The 17,075-nt window shown below is 40.6% G+C and overlaps 2 protein-coding genes across 6 annotated transcripts in view; both read left to right on the plus strand.

Moving 5' to 3' along the window:
• Positions 1 to 172: 172 nt before the first annotated feature.
• On the plus strand, positions 173 to 6,284 carry LOC120802453 (keratinocyte-associated protein 3). Of its 2 annotated transcripts, none has more exons than XM_040151528.1 (6): positions 173 to 196; positions 1,361 to 1,545; positions 2,087 to 2,146; positions 2,263 to 2,460; positions 2,686 to 2,820; positions 3,066 to 6,284. In XM_040151528.1, the coding sequence occupies exons 2-6, from the start codon at positions 1,387 to 1,389 to the stop codon at positions 3,135 to 3,137; spliced, it is 624 nt and encodes a 207-aa protein (XP_040007462.1). In that variant the 5' UTR covers positions 173 to 196; positions 1,361 to 1,386; the 3' UTR covers positions 3,138 to 6,284. The 2 variants fall into 2 exon arrangements, with proteins under 2 accessions (XP_040007462.1, XP_040006656.1); XM_040150722.1 differs by lacking the exon at positions 173 to 196 and adding an exon at positions 204 to 338.
• Positions 6,285 to 6,635: 351 nt separating this feature from the next.
• Positions 6,636 to 17,075, plus strand: part of LOC120789120 (frizzled-3-like) — a 30,699-nt gene continuing 20,259 nt past the window's right edge. The window contains exons 1-2 of one of the 4 annotated variants that reach the window (XM_040125633.1): positions 6,636 to 6,807; positions 7,880 to 8,892. In XM_040125633.1, the coding sequence (XP_039981567.1) occupies positions 8,512 to 8,892 (381 nt within the window). In that variant the 5' untranslated portion in view covers positions 6,636 to 6,807; positions 7,880 to 8,511. The other 3 variants (XM_040125649.1, XM_040125640.1, XM_040125658.1) reach the window with 3 other exon arrangements.

Consider the following 17,075-nt stretch of genomic DNA (forward strand, 5'->3'; position numbering starts at 1 on the left):
TTCTTTTAACAAGATTTACTGCACTCTTGTTTTGTTTTTTTTTTTGTTGTTTGTTTTGAAACCCATTTGCGAAGCAGATTTTTCAGGTTTTGGGACTGATACGGTGTCGTGGGAATAATTCAAAAAATATGCTTATAATAACTCCGAAATGTCTGTTGCGCCCCTCAGCGTCCAGCAAGCCGCAGGTGATTCACAGGTGAGTTTCGTGACACCATACAGGAAGTAGGCAGAGGGACGTTTGGAGTTACTGCTTGTGTGTTGTTCGAGTTGCTCGACAAGTGCGGATATACATTTGTTGAGAGGAAACATCTGGCATAGCAGAGAGATGTGCGCGTTCGGTGAGTGGGTTTGCTGATGGCATATTGTTGTAACTGCAGAACGTGTCGTATTTTATATTGTTTTATGTCATAACTTACGTGCCCGACGCTGGTTTTCCCTCCACGGGTGTAACTGACCACAGGCCTGCAGGTGGGATGATTTTTCACTTACAAAACTTTGCATACGCGACACGTATAAATAAGTGTATAACACAGATTTATCCTGGTTTATCCTCAGAGGAAATGAGCTGGTAACGCTCAAAGAAACTGTCAAGAAAACAGATCACGTACAACGTCTTAAACGAATTACTTTGGCCCACGCTACCCCCCCCAATCTCTGACTCACTCAGGACGGTCACTCAGACAGTTTAGCCTCTGTATGCAAATGCGTCTGTAACTCGCACATGTACGTACATAAATGTATGTATGCATAAATGTAATGTATACACATAATCAAGTCCTTCAAAACAAATTCAGACAGTAAGTAGTTTAGGTGATGAGAAGTTGCCTTCTAACAACACACTGCAACAGACAGACACACACACACACACACAGAGTGTATAACTAGATGGATAAATCAGCCAGGCTAATATATCAGCCGATATTAGCTCATTGCAGAGATATCACTATAGGTGTACATGTTGGCCAAGTTAGGATTGAGGTCATTTAGGAACAGTTTTACCATTAGTTTGTCCACCACAGAGTATTCACAAGTGAATTAATTAACCGGAAAATACTCTGCTTAGTATGCATCGTGGTCACTATTATTTACTTTTTTTTAACAACAAACCAAACAAAATTAAAAGAAAAGTTATCATATCAAGATCATTCATGTCCATAATAGTTACTATCGGCTGATATATCTTTATCAGACTTTTTAAGCTGTCACATGACGATATCAGTATCGCCCTTAGAAATCCAGTATCAGTCGGGCCGTAACACGGAATGAATGAATATGCAGTGTTGTGCAAGCAGATACCGATTTTACTTTGGCCATTTTGCCATAGGCTGTATTAATGGTTTCTTGTATTTCTGTCATCCAGATAAGGACAAAGGGCCGAGGAGGCTGATGAAAAAGGGGTTAACTCTCATCCTGGTCGGCCATATTAACTTCATCCTTGGAGCTATTGTCCACGGCAATGTCCTCCGCCACATTTCCAAACCCAGCCAGGATATCACCACTGAATACACTGTAGCCAACATCATCTCTGTCACCTCGGGCCTGCTGGTGAGTCAGTAGTTTAGATATTCATAATGTGTTTTGAAGTCACCTCAGAAGTTCAGATGAGGAAACTGTGTACCAAGAGACTTAAGGTTTGTAGAACTTTCAAAAGCATAGCAATCTTGGTCCACATTTCCTTTTGAAAGTCATGTCTCGTGAAACAAACTGATCTTGAATCCACGTTCATGTCAGTGACTCTCTTTGTTCGGTGCACCCCGGTGCACCCCGTATCACAGGTGAGTTGCTCCTTTAGCTCAGTGATAGTGTGGTGTGTTATTGTCAGCAATCAAGACCAAACCTGTACATTAAAAGGGAGCTGGTTTGTCAAACCAGTCACTGGTTGCTTTAGGGCAGGCTTCATTACATTGAGGTGGCAGATAAATCAACAGACGTTAATGATGATGATGATGTCACGTCTCTTTGAAATGCACTCCACACGAGATGATTAGAGGGTATACAGACACAACAAATAGACAAGTCACAAAATATATTCCACAACAAAGTAGCGCTAAACCTGCACAATCATCTTCTCATTTGAATCTTACAGAGCATTGCTGCCGGGATTATTGCTATCTTGGTGTCAAGGAACCTTCATGTGTTAAAACTGGTATGAATTTAATTTGTTTTCAACTGCTGATATGATCATTTCAGTCACTCATTCTCTGTCTGCTCAATAGTTACCTCCCATTCTGGTTTTATACGATGTTGTCTCTGTGTCTCCAGCAAATAGGACTTCTAATTACGTCATTCCTGAACACCCTGCTCTCAGCGGCATGCTGCACTGGTCTCATCCTGGCCATTAGTGTCACTGTTGCCCACAATGGGCAGGGTTTGATGCTGGGATGCAATGACACGCAGTTGCCCATCAACGCTCGGTCACCTGTCAGCGCCCAGTGTCCGTTTGATACAACACGGATTTATGTGAGTCTAAACTTTCCTCTTGCATTTCCGTCTCTTTAAAAAGTTCGACCTATCCCTCTACCCTGTTCCCTCTGTTCCTAACCAATTTGCTATTTGTCTGACGGTTCAAGCTGCAACTTTTGAGGCATGAAATTTTCTAAAAACGCGTCACAGGAGAAATGGCCAACCTTGTAGTGTTACTTTAGTTTTTTCTCTTCGTCATTTCCAACACTTCCTGTCTCTCAGGACACCACCCTGGCGCTGTGGGTACCTTGTACTGTGCTGTCAGCGGTTGAGGCTGGACTGTCTGTCTGGTGCTTCATTGTTGGATTGGCTCTCAGAGGGCTGGCACCCTGTGGGAACAGCTACATCAAAGAGCAGGTGTGTGTGTGTTTGTGTGTGTGTGTGTGTCTGAGTGGGGGAGGGTGGGTGTGCTTGAGGGATGCAAACACAAACTTAGTCTTAGTCAAACACACATACAACTTATCCACAGACATGTTCTTCCACCTGATCAATTTTTTTAAGTCAAAAGAAAAGACAAACACCCTCGCTCACTGGCTCATGATAGCACGGACTGAACCAATGTATACTAACTTCTTCATTCCTCCTTTCTTTCTCTCTTCCAGTTGGAGGACGAGGCTGAGTGCTCTCCCCACAGCCAACGTCTGATTGCACAGCGCTTGAAGCCTGATGCCTAACTGAACAAAAATCCGGAAGGACACTGCTCCATGTAGACAAGCGGAGCTAAATCCCAAAAGGCATCACTGCACCTTTATTCAGACTAATAGATTTTGCCCTGCAGTCAGCTAGGTGAGTGTCACTGTGGAACAGGAGTGGAATCAGTTTTAAGAGACTGGTTCTTGCTTCGTGGTATCATGGAGTCACATACCCTGATTCACCGATTGTTTACCAAATGGCTCCATTTGCTTTCATTTATAAACCAGGCTGTAAAGCTGTGAGAAGAAGGCTAATTTCATCCAATGTGTCTGTGCCTGATGAATGGTAAATTAATTTACAGTGACACATAAAAAAAACTAACGTATGTCTCTTTTTGCAGGAGCATTCCAAAATGTAGTTACTTTTGTGCAGATATTGGGATTTGGTGTGAATGTATGTGTGTGGAAACTACAGTAAGATATTGATGATCTTTTCAGTCTTATCTGTATATCTCCTTGACTGTTTGGGTTCAGTAGTAACAGGTGTGCCGTGCTAAGCATATCTTTCAGTATGAAGAAACCATTGTTCGTGAAGAAAGTGCACTTTTATATCTAGCAAAAATATATACTTTAACTGAATTTAGGATTATTTCAGGTTGTATAAACTCATTTCACATTTCAGCAAATCCATTTTATTGTTCTAAATGTGTATAATCTGTTACTGTTTGTCCAGATTATAACCCACACGATTGCATCTGAGATGCAACCATACTCGTTAATGTTTGCCTACATACAAGTTTAATGCCAACAAAAAATTGTTTCATGCTAGCAACTCATGCACATTGGCAAATTATAATGTGAAGTCACTTCATGTAAAGTCTGGATGCATTTGCGATGAAATACCAAATTATTTTTGAAACAATTAGAGTATGTGACTTCAATCTGAATTAGACATGTTTAATTGAACCACTTGAACCACTTTCACTTTTTGAAAGTGGTTTATATTATTAGAAAATTGTAAGTGCAACTGCAGTGAGTGACATGTTCACTGATTTCCACTGTGGCTTACAGTTGTAGGAAAACAATTGGCTAGATGAGCACGCCACAGAAAAAGCAACTGTACTATATTTTGTTTTTGGGTTTTTTTGGGTTCTTTTTTTCTCCAAATCATTTTATTCGTTTTTATTTTGAATTGACCAGTGACCACATTATTATTTGTCAGCCTCGTGCTAGAATTGTTGAATTTCATAAAAATATGCTTCAGAGAGAAACACAAAATGTTTGAAAAGGTATGTAAAAAGTCAGGGCTAATAAACTCCAGGGGATTAAACCAACATGTTTAACAGGTTTTTATATACTCTTTTGTTGCTTTTGCCTCTATTAAGACACATGCAGTGATAAAAAGACAAAACAATGGAGAGATTAAGGTCTGCAACTGGAAATGTGGACCCAGAGTTACAATGCGCCTCATCACTGACAGTTCAGATTGCTAAAAAGCAGTGTAGTGGGGATATTAAGAGGATGATTTAAGAAAGATAATCTGAACCCCCTGAATTTGAAATAAACTGGACTGCAGCAGTGAGTGAATGTCAAGTGGGGTCATGTTAAGAGGTTAAACCAGTATGTGGGCCAGGAGCCACAGCTGGCGCAGACCCCCCACCACTCAACGACAGAGAGGATCAGATCAGATCAGCCATGAAACGGTTAATCTAGTGCCAGGCTCAATCGTGTGGAAGGGAATCATAGCACGCTGTACTAATCCTGAAGCATTAAGGGATAAATATTGACATAGTGTTGACTGACACAATCACAACAACCCTGTGGCCGTTGCAGTCAGTAGAACGTTGATGTCGCACTTTAGACTCATGAAATTTGTATTTGAATTCACAAAATGAATATGAGGTAAGAGTGTAGATGTGTTTTAAAATATGTCAGACAAGCTTAGTGTTGTATCAGGACAAATGAACAGATCCCAAGCAAAGTCATATGACATGATATTTAAATGAAGAGTTGGCATTTTCAGAGACTTTGGGTTTTTATGAAATATTTGAGTGTTTCCTCATTTGGCTCTTTGAGGATATCATTTGCTGTGAAGAAATGGATGTCCCATATCTAAGGTTTATGTAGAATGGTGTCAATTTATAAATTTACCACAATTAATCATTTTATTTCAAATACTGACCATCTAAAATAACACTAGCAAATCACTAATTTGGCAAAGGGTATTCATTATTACATAGAAGCTCATTTTATCAGTGATAGTCTGTTATTTTCTTGAAATTGATTGAATTGAAAGCATTTAATACAAACCTTTCAACTATGGTTGACTTCCTTTTTCTGCTTAAGACTCTTGTCATTGAATGTAATGGTTTTGGAGCAAAGTGAAATGCAGCAATTAGTTTTCTGTACTCATGTACATACTGTACATTGATGTTCCATGTATTGGCATACTGTCAGTAGGAGATGTGCAGTATTTCTTAAAGATTTGCATCATTTGTGCGATTTAAATTTGTGAAAGACTTAAAGTGTACTTGTGGCTAGGTGTAAAATGGCTAAATGGATAATCGAAAACCTTTGCTGGTTGCATTGTTTGTTTCAAAACAAGGGAAATGTAAGCTCTTGAAATAAGTTGAGTTGGACAGCCTGATAGGACAAAACCAGTGCCATCCCCCATGTCTCCCCCTGATTCAGCGTAGCTGTAAACTCTCCAACAGGTGTTAAAGATGTGTATTTTGTTTGCCTGCTTTTTTTAAAAGTTGACAAATGTGGATGTACTGTACACTTCATGCTTTGCTTTATATACGTTTAATGTCTAATTTTAACGAGGATTTTTGATGATGTTACCTGTAGTTGTTGTCTTCCTTTTAGTTTTGCCTGTACATCATATCTGTAGTTCACATTGTTTCCTTGCCCCTAGCCCCCAGTTGAGTGAGTTAGTGTCTCTGCCTTCAGTATCCACAATTTGTATGCTGTCTGGTGCTACAGACCCTGTCGTGTAACATGGGGGTCCCAGCTTGGATTCCCATTTGACCTCAAAATGGCCCCCGTGTGACCTTGAGAATGATGCACGAATCCCTACTGGCTCTGGAGCCTTTGAGTTTCATGTACAATCGAGGAACACAAAAATGTACTGTTGGCACACAAGCGTCGGTTATGCCTTAACATGTAAGAGTACACCATTAAAAATTGTCATGACAAATGAAGGTGGATGTGGTCATTATCATTCACTAATAAGTTCCCTTTGAGTCCCCTAAACCAGAGAAAAAACAATCAAAAACACCAAAGTCACCACATACATCCAGGACACACACACAGCCTCGCTTGCCACTTAAGCTTTGTGTTGTCCACTTCAGACAACACAAAGCCAATGATGATTAAAAGCACATCTGACTTTTGGTCCATCCCGCCTTTTATTGAGACGAACTAGACGACGCGCATATCTCCTAAAGCTCTAGCCAACAAATACCCATCGTGTGTGTCTATTAATATTGTTGTACGTTTGGATGTACAGTACGTCCACAGGGAGCGTGCAACGTCCAGCGGGGCCAATTTTGCCGTGTCTCTGCGCGGCCACGCTGAATCCGCGGGCACGACGCGTCGGCTTCACGCTGCAGGGAACCAGCTGCGAACAGTGGAACAACGAAGTGCTGCAGTGAACGGAGCCGGTGGAGCCGAGGTGCGCCCGAACCCGCTCGCTATTTCTTCGCTCACGGTAAAGTATTTCTGATTGTAATGTCAGACGGGAACCCCGCGATGTATTCATGTCGTTGTTGTCGACGAGCCAGCCGGACCTCGACCCTGAATCGCGAGCGCAGACGGCGCGCTCTTGGGCTGAAGACACCGCGGTGACAAACGCTCACGGCTCCCCAAGATTGATACGCTCCGTCCGCCGTGATCCCGGCGTGTCACCGCGTGTGGTTCTCGCGGCGGTGCAGCGAAGACGCCCCGCCGGAGCCTGCCCTTTTAAAGGTTTGGTGCTTTCTAATGCTGGCCCGAATCTCCTCCCGGCGGGCAGAAGAGGGCTAACGTCACGGGCTGTGCCCTGCAACGGTAACGTTAACCGTCCACCGGGTAACGTGGTGCTCAGCACATTTGAACGGCATCAATTTAATACTGCTGACGCTAGCTGACTAGCTATCAGTATCGCTGCAAGTTAGCTTGTGACTAACGGTCGTCTGAGAACAGTTTGAAGCAGGTGTAAATTAAAACTTGATAACTGAACGCCCGTCTTTGCTCTTTCATTTCAACAGTAATATATTATCCAAGCCTTTCCCTGGAGTTCGCCGTGTATTCAACCATAAAGACCCCGGGTCGCACGGTGTGAAACATCGCAGGGGATCGCTACTGTTGCCCGGCCAACCTCGCACTAACACGAGAGCGGGGGAGCGTCGGCTCATCCGCAGGTGTAGCGTCCACATTAACGGCTTCAGACATGCAGCAGTTGTCGTGGTTTGCTTTTGAACATGTTTGCATTAGTCTGCAGTATGACCCCGCTGACCACAACGGTAACTAGATGTAGATCATTTGACATCGCAGGTCCGTTTGGGCTACTGGTCAAACAATTCGTTAAAACAAAGTATGCCGAACAAACAGTCCGTCGTGATCTTTCAGAAATCCCGACCCACCACCCAACAGGCTGGTATAGATTTCATCTCACATTTTACTCCTGACGCGGGTGTGGCCGATCACAGACCAAAGCACATGCAGAGCAACTTAAGTCTAAGCGAGCCCACTCTGCTTGTGTCACCATTGCGCTTTTCTTCTTTGTGTTTTTAAACCTGCAGGACCTGCTTGATGAATCCACTCCAGTGTGGCAGCTGAATCTGAGAGAGACTACTTTGTGTCTTGCCGAGGAATCAGCAAAATCCTTTGGAGGATAACGATATATTGTGGGCTCGATCTCAGGTGGTACAGGTGAAACGGGTGAAACATCGCTTGAAACGACAAGAGTGAGAGGAGACAAAAATAAAGTGGAAGAGAAGGACATACTGTAACCCAGTGGACAGCTGATGGTGGAGCTATTATCCCAGGGACATGCCCCTCAGTTTGAGGACGGAACAATGGGAATCTGTCTTTGACCAGGGAAGTACCAGGAGGTGCAGAGAAACCATGTAATGTTTTTGTTTGTGTGTTTGTTTTTTTTAATGAGAAACAATTCATATAGTGCATTTAAAAGCACATTCTGAGACATTGTACAAGAAAGGAAACTACTGCAATGGCTTTTGAAGTCAAAGAATGAAACAGAGAGCAGATTCATTCATGGCCTGCAGGTGAATTGGTGCTCCACCAAATGTGCTGTACAGGGTGCATTTCCAGAGTGTACCTGCCCTGTGGATTTCTTGCTTTTCCTCCACCACTGACCCTAAAAATGAACTCAGTTGCTTCTAATGGTAAGAAGCTTTAAAACAATACCTGCATGTCTTCAAGGCTATATAGTGGTTTTCTGGGTGATGATAAAGTCATCAGTCTGAGCCACTGTGGAGAAATGTCATACATTAAGATGCACGCGCCTGTTGGAAGAGGATGCATGGAAGACTGGTTTTCAAAAACAACAACAGTCTGCTGCAGAAAGCGACTTCCTGTCTGTTTTTTTTTCCTCCCCACCTCTGTCTTCCTACTACTTTTCTCCCTGGTTACACCCGTCCTGTCCATTCATATGGAGTCCATAGAGAGCCACAGTGAGTTTAGCTGTGAGCCCATCAGACTGAGAATGTGCCAGGATCTGCCTTACAACACCACCTTTATGCCCAATCTACTGAATCACTACGACCAGCAGACAGCTGCGCTAGCCATGGAGGTAGGTTGTTTGTGTGCGTGTGTCGTTTAGGCGGTGCATGCTGTGACTGTGTCAGTATCACAGCACATGGGGAAATTGGATAGCTGCTGCTGTGAATGAGAGAGGTAAAGTTACATGGTGTTCTTAAAAAAACAGACATTGTGAAGCATTAAACTGTTTTCTGGTGAGTTTTAAAATTTTGACAGGAATCAAACATTAAGTTACCATTTACTGCTAATGTACAGTTATTTGTCTTGGTGACAGTGTGCCAAAATTGAAACAACTACAAAGCAACAGCTTGCATAGTTTCACATTGTAGTGTCGCGCACCTGCTGAGGACAAATGGACTTAACATACAGTTTAAAGAGACTAGCGTAACTCAGAAATTATTGTATCTGAAATGGAAAATTAACAAATGTCACAACAAATGTTGTTGGCTAAGGTTAAAAGATATAGCATTCTTGATAGTGTAGCATGAATAACTCCACCTAAGACAAATTAGTGATTTTAATTTACTTAGTAAGAGCAGTGTTGTAATTTGAGTATTAATGATTATAGTCAAATCATAGACTGATTTTTTTTTTTTATAAACGTCCTCTGCAAACATAGCACTATACAAACTGTTAACCAGCAAACCACCCACATCCTTTATCCTCAGAGTACACAGAAAGGGTTTGCACAGAAACAATTGAGAGGCCTTGTTTCACACTGCTTTTTTAAAGCTCCACCCCAAAACTCATAATCTGTACGCTATAGGAGAACAAATTGGATACATGGAGCCACACTTTGAGTGAAGTGCCTTTCACACAGGCATGGAATATCAAAGAGTTAACAGGAGCAGTGAAACACCTGAGAAAAGGTGATAGTCAATCTAGCCACCTCATTTTACAGCTCCATCTTTTCACTACATGTTACTGTTCCATGTAGACATAGATGAATGTGTATGGACTCACTCAGGCACTTACAACCTTTCCTGAATGCGAACAGTAGCTGCCAGGCAGAAGGTGCTATCTGAGCAGCAACAGTAGCAGAAAAAATATATTGCAGTGAGGTGCTTATATTACTGATACTTCCAGAACATTGGTTTTTAGCAACCGAGTGTTGACACACATTATCCATGTATATCACGTTGCCTCTCTTTCCTGCTCCTTTGTTACACCCCAGAGAGGGAGAAAGAGTGCAGAGTAAGGTGTTGCTCAATAACTAGACCGTAATTACCTGTTTGCAGCAAGTATTTGTTAGTATTGTTCTTAGGATCTTGACATGTTTGGGTTTGTTAGTTTTACTAAACTACTGTTGGACTACCTAGTAATTTCCTAACTGTAAAATAAGGTAATTTATTCTAAATAATAAACACAAAGACAAAATCCTTACAGACAAGGCCAAGCCTGTTTTAGAGTGAAAGTCAGGATAGGTTCCTTCAATCAGACCCATACTTTGTCATGTTTCTGTGTCTTCATCCGTCCAAATGTCTGTGGATGTCCGTCCCACCACACGTGCGCACTGGCATAGTTTAAACCATGTTTTGGCTACCATGCAACTGTGGTTTACAGTTTGAAGAACACGGAAGGATAACGAATATCAAATGAATTAAAGCTGCCTCCAGCTGCTCATAGATGGCATATTAAATTACCCCTGTTAAAAAGCAGATAAATTTGGACAAGGCCAGTGTTGGCTGTACACTTTGCGTATTTAATCTTGAGGGATTTTTATTCTTAGTAAATGTTAATATTTTCCCATGTCAAAACCAGATGAATGTGGGCCAAAAGATCAAGCCAGAAATTGCTGAGCTGTTATCTAAATATATTTAATCACAGAAAGGAATTTCTAACATTTTCTATTACCAAAATATGCAGTGCAGGAGCCTGTGAGGATCACTGGTGTCAGACCCTCCTTTTTCTGTCTTCAGAAAATAGAGGAATGAAGAAAGACACCCAGGCATTTTGAATTTGCTCAGTGTGTTTTGAATGGTGCGGACAGTCCTTTTGTCATAGGATTCACGTGGCACATTAAGGACCATACAAATGTTCAAATCAAGTCGATTCCCCATTGTCATGTCAAAACACGCTGTGTCAAGGATTGTAGGAAGCGTCTGTTGTTGAACTTGATTTGACCCAGATGAAGAAGGAGCTAAGTAACTGACACCCTCAGTCCCTCCAGTCATGGAAGAGACAGCTTTCTGAAGAAGGCGTAGCAACATGAGCCCTGTTTGTGTTCCTGCTCTGGTCTGTTCTGACCAGGCATGGTAGTGCTGGAAGGAACCCCGGAGGAAATTTAATAATATCTCTCACGGGATACTGTTTGCATAGTACCAACTTGTTTGTGTGTTTGTGTTCACCAGTAGCTATCAAACTTTTCTGGTGTGCCCCCCTTCAGTATCTGAAAAAAGTCCGCTGTACACACAGACACACAATTTTTATCAATCATTAACAATGATAGAGGAAGCAATTAATAAAAAAGGATCCAAGTTGAATTTTAGTGAAACAAAGGTCAGCACAATAGCCCCATCAAACTCTTATTCGCTTATTTTCCCTACAAAAATCATATTCATTCAACTTAGTTTCACTCCATATTTTTCCCCTGAAATAATTGTGTCTTGTCTTTTATTGTTACAGCAGTATCAGTTGAACCCTCACAAAGTAGGAGCTGTGCTCTAGAACAGCTGTGCAGCATCTCAACATGTGGATTATCCTCATGAAACTGAGTTTCTGGAACTTGATGCTCAGATGTGTTTAACAGGAGTTATTGAGGTTTGTTGACATCCAAATGGATGTGAAGAGAAAACAAGTGACATTTGTTTGAGAGTTCCTGATGAACCATTTTCAAACAACTGTTGTGTTTCGTTAGTGTTATAAAATTATAGCTTAAATCTTTGTATATAATCAGATCCTTTTTATCAATAAAGATAAATGACCCACAGTAGAGGATGGCTTTTGTTAAAGAACACTAGTTTTTTTACCTAGGGACTGGTCTGGCATTGCTAGACCTATCTCCACAGCGCTGTGTCAGCACTGGAAAATGAGAAATTCCAAGTGACAGTTGAGATGATAAGTGAAAAAAAATCATTTGTGTGTCTGTTTGGGTATTTTACCTGTTGTAACATAATGTAAAAATAACAAAACAAAAAAAAAAACCTAACTGCTGCCAAATCAGCGTGAAGAATTTCAGATGCTGTAACAAAACTGGAGCCATTATCAGCAGCTGTTAAAGTCACCTTTTGGGTCATATCACATGATGGATGGATGTATGATCCGCCTCAGTGGCAAAGCTATTATGTCTCTGCTTTCTTGCAAAGCAGATAGATCATTGTATTGAGCTGTCGTGTTACTTATATTTTTGTTGTGTATTGTCTTCAAGTCATAGGTTGACATATATTCAAGTACTGGGTTGAAAAACATTTTTAAACCATGTTCTATTTTGAAAAATGTGGAGACGTGCCCTCGGTGAGCCCTCAGTCTTGACCGACACTGGAAATATTGCCTATTCTCCTTCTTCCTTTTAGATGTCAAGCTAAGCCAAAAATGGATAATCATCAAGTGTGTGTAGATGATGAACATGCTAGGCCACATTTATCCATTGTTTGATTTACAGGCTTGATTATACAGAGCAGTATTTTTTTTGTGTGTAATTGCTAAGCCAGGCTAAGGCTAACTGAACACTAGTATTTCCGGTGTGTGAGAGTGACAGGAGAGGTTAACGGTGCCAGCTGTCATCTCTCACTAGTGCTAACTAGCTGCTAATCTCTCTCTCAGTTCCACAATGAAGACATTGATTCCCACAGACCAACCGCCGCCCCATCTGCCACAATAGTCAATTAAACCTGAGCGAAGAGGGTGAGAGAGAATGAAACCTAAGAGGGGGAAGTGGAAGAAAATGGAAATGGCTTTCAAACAGGAGAATGTTGAAATTGTGAAATTATTTATTTGTGTGTGTGTGTGTGTGTGTGTGTGTGTGTGTGTGTGTGTGTGTGTGTCTGTGTCTGTGTCTGTGTCTGTGTGTCTGTGTCTGTGTGTACTTGAATGTTTGCATGCTTTTGTGTGTGCATATCACTCAGGAATATGGCCTGTACTGTCCATCTGCCACAGCAGGCTATGGTTCCCAGAGAATTGTGCTCTAGGTCATGACATTATCTGAGGTCTATGTTAGACACAGAGATTTAGACATATGACATCAGTGGGATTGTGTTTCTGCGCTAACAGAAAGGAACTGATCACATGGCATGAATATAATGTCACATTCTTCTGAAAAGTGGAGGTTTTCCCTGTAAATGCACAATTTTTTAATAAGAATTTTATTTTGTCCTAAAGATTACGTATTCTACTCATGTTCTCTTATATACATAGCCTGATGCTTCCTTAGACACTCCCTGCCAGCAAGTTTTAAAGAAACACACTTGACATATAATAACTTGTTAATGATAGAAAATGACAGCTTTTTTGTGTCAAGATAATCTGGTGCAGTTAAAGGCAAAGAAAGAGGGTAGGAAAGAGGATATGTTTTTATAGGTGTAGTCTGCTTTCAAACAAAACTGAAGATAATTATGGAACAGAGAATAGCTCATCATCCCCGTTATTGTGCTTTGTTAAATCTATAAATCAATGAATAGGCACGCATCATGCAAGTGTTGCCGCGCCTGAGGCCTCCTGAGCCCAGATGTCTTTTTGGACAGGGACTTTCCCCTTGAGTTATTGGGTAGATATTTGTTTTTCTGCACTGGAGTTTGGTGTAATTTAGGTGAGATAGAGGGCATTCTCTGCCATTAACAGTCCAAGATATCCAAGGTATTTCTCCTGACTGAATGAGGATAAATACATTTTATTCATTCATTCAAATAAATAAGATGAAAAAAACTAGAGAGACTTTGTTTTATGCTCTTGCAAATCTTTCAAAACCCAAATTTTTTCATTTTCTGATTTGTTTTTGTTGTATAGAAACATTCCAATTCCCTGACATATTTTCTTACGGACTGAAAAAAATACAAAAGTTCTGTGGTTTTTGTCAGAAAGCTGTTGATACAAGTCTGGTAACTTTTGAGGCTATAGTTAGTAATAGTTAAAGAAAACTACACAGCAGAAGGGTTTTCTGTGCTGTCATTATACTGTACTTCATTGAGCCTTTCTGGACAATTCCAACACAATCGTCATTTGGATCCTGGAGTGAAAGAGATTACAGAGTCCCTGGTCTAATGGTCAGTTTAGAGAGAGACTTGTTTGGGTTACAGTAGAGCACACTGTTTGTAAAACGACCTAGCAACCCTATCTCTGCATGAACTAATGTAGAGCTGTCAGTCGCTATGTTTACACACACACCACAAAATATCTTTTTTGGAGAAATCAAGTTTAGGCAGGAAATTTTTGAGTGCATTTGCATGCACGGCAATGAACTGATTACTATGAAATTCATATTTTACATTCAGCCAAATCAGTAATTACACCACTTCTCTACACCTCTGACTCATCTTTTTAGAGCAATGCTGACAGTTTAAGTGTATTGGTAATATAAGACTCTGCAGCCTAAGGAGCCTTTTTACCTGTCTTTTGCTAATGCAGTATTCAGACTGACAGAACAGGCTCTATACTAGGAGATCAAACAGATTTTTCTTACTGTGTGCATGTGTCTGAAAAATGGCCAATACATGGCTGAGAAATAAAGTTTCTAAATAGAAAGCTACATTCACTGCGTTTCTCTTAATCTCTAACAATGAGTAATGGAATCAGGGTGTTCTTTACATACCTTTTTAAGAAATCAAGTTACTGCAGAAAGCTGGCAGTAACCTCAATATTTCAGTGCATGTAAACACAGTCAGGGATTCTCCCTTCATTCAGCAGGCTTCTGGTTACAGGCACAAGTAGCCATTTGACAGTATTGTGATGCTGTTATGGTAAATAAGAAGAATATGATGCCCCATTGAAATTACTAAAGGTTGACAGTAAATTTTACCAAAACGGAAGTGGTGCTTTCTTTCCTCATGTTTTTCGCTAATAGTAGTAGTGAGGAAAAAAGCTTATAAAACTCTTTTTAAAAATTTCCAGCAGCAGTAGGAATTGTCCTTGCAGGGATCTTGACACTTAATCACAAGCACTTAAAATTGCTTTTCAAGACATGCATCATAATAATTTATTTTCTCATTCTTGGGTAGGCTTTTATGAAGATGCATTACTGCAGTCATGTGACCTGATGTGGATTTCAAGCCATTTTTCAAAAAACAACAATGTAATGGAACATGATGAACTAACATGCAGGCAGTCACACACTTAATTACTGTGAAAAAATGCTTAAGAGCTTTTCTTATTTCACAAGACCACCCTTGTTTTATAGCTCCACCCACTCAAGAAACAAGGGTTGAAAGGAGCAGATTTTTAAAAATGTACTACTTCTTATATGTTAGCTCACAAAAGCATTACAGTGCCCATTTTCTTTGCTTGTTTGTATTCATGGAAATCGTTAGCTGGGAAGCTCATATTATGATGTTACTGAGAAAATTTAAGAGAATGTAGTTTTTCTGGGATTTATGAGTTGCAGAAGTAGAGAGATTAATCTGTGGGTGTCACAAAAAGAACGGGAGGAAGAAAGAGACAAAGTGTTAAAAGAAGAAAATGTGTGGGGCAGTGGATCAGAAAGAGAATGTCAGAGACTAAACAGAAGGAAATACTGACAAAGTGACAGGTTGTGTAAAGTCTTTAGACCCTACTGTCTCCGGTGTTTGTGTTTCTCTCAGCTTGTGGTCCTGTCCTTCAAAATAAGACTGCTCTGTCTAAGAAGGGCCACCCTGAGGCCACCAGGTCCCCTCAACAGAGAGTGTGTGTGTGTGCCAAATCTGGAGAGTCCTGGGCTTGTTGTGCTTAAGTGTGGTCTGTTGTGTTTTTTTCTTTGTGTGAGTGAATACGAAAGAGAGAATTAGGTTTTATAGAGGGTTTTTTTTGTGTGTGTGAGTGTGTGGTTGTATCTGTGCTGTGTGTGTGTGTGTGTGTGTGTGTGTGTGTGTGTGTGTGTGTGTGTGTGTGTGTGTGTGTGTGTGTGTGTGTGTGTGTGTGTGTGTGTGTGTGTGTGTTTTGATGGTGTTCGAGGCATCTGAAGAGGCTTACCCCACTCTCTCTGGCAGAGATAGACAGGTCCTCATTCAGTTTAAAAGTTCCTGTTTTTTTTCAGCTGAACTCTTGATTATCCTGCTTATTCTGACAGAGTCTATTGAGGCTCCCAGCCCAAATGAAGCAATCATTTATTTATGCACAGAACAAAGGCACTGCCTGGTGCTTTTTTTTTTTTTTTGGCAGACTGTTCCCATCAACATAGCTGCCACTGCTGCTTATCCACCTTCACAATGCTCACTAAAGAGAGATTTGAGGAAAGATTGGAGAGAGTTTTCATTGCTCAAAAAAAGCTCTATAGCCCACTGTAAATATAGTAATACTGGTTTCTAGGAAAATATGAAGCAGTGGTGTGGTCCACTTGAATTCCATAACCTAATAAAAACTTCATTGCATTAGGAGAATATTCAGTTGAATGCATTGTCATTATGCTTCTAATGTAACTGCATCAAATAAGAAAAAAACATAAAACCTACAGTAACACCTGCATTCTACAATTTCCTTCTTTTTTTACTCATTCTTGTTCATCATAGGACTAGGATTACAAACACAGTAAGCATTATTTACATCATCAATTTTATCTGTCACTTTACCAATCAACACATGAATTGCTAAGACTAATAATAAAAGTCAACAACAGGGCAAAACGCCCATCACTCTTTCCTATATTAAAATTCCTTAATTTGTTTGATCAAATGTCCAAAACACAAGATATTCAATTTAAAATTCTATAACAAGGAAAAAAGCAGCAAATCCTCATATTGAGAAAATGGAACCATTTCATCTTTCTGTTGTTTGCTCCATCCAGTCCTTCCAGATGTGTTTGTGTAATGTCTAAATAAGGGAATAATACAATTTTTTAAAAGTCCTCTCTTTCCTTCTTCCACCGTTAATTGGCTTAGATGTCCAGACTTATGCAAATATGGTGTGCATAACAACATATAAAGTAATATGTAACGGTGGCATTTATACAAATAACCTTAGCACCATGCTCTTTAGCTATGCCTCACTGCCTACTAACAGTTAATACTGGCCCATTAATTTAGAACTGCAATCAAACACATACTGTACATCATAGGTGTCCAGACACTACAAGTTAGTCCACTTCTTCCAGCC

This window comes from Xiphias gladius, chromosome 1 (genome assembly GCF_016859285.1).
Source record: "Xiphias gladius isolate SHS-SW01 ecotype Sanya breed wild chromosome 1, ASM1685928v1, whole genome shotgun sequence".
NCBI classification, from domain to species: domain Eukaryota; kingdom Metazoa; phylum Chordata; class Actinopteri; order Istiophoriformes; family Xiphiidae; genus Xiphias; species Xiphias gladius.

Bases quoted from the DNA above. Each gene is read 5' to 3' on its own strand.
- LOC120802453 (XM_040150722.1), top strand. The intron at 1,546-2,086 runs GTGAGTCAGTAG...TGAATCTTACAG, and splicing joins CTGTCACCTCGGGCCTGCTG to AGCATTGCTGCCGGGATTAT. The intron at 2,821-3,065 runs GTGTGTGTGTGT...TCTCTCTTCCAG, and splicing joins ACAGCTACATCAAAGAGCAG to TTGGAGGACGAGGCTGAGTG.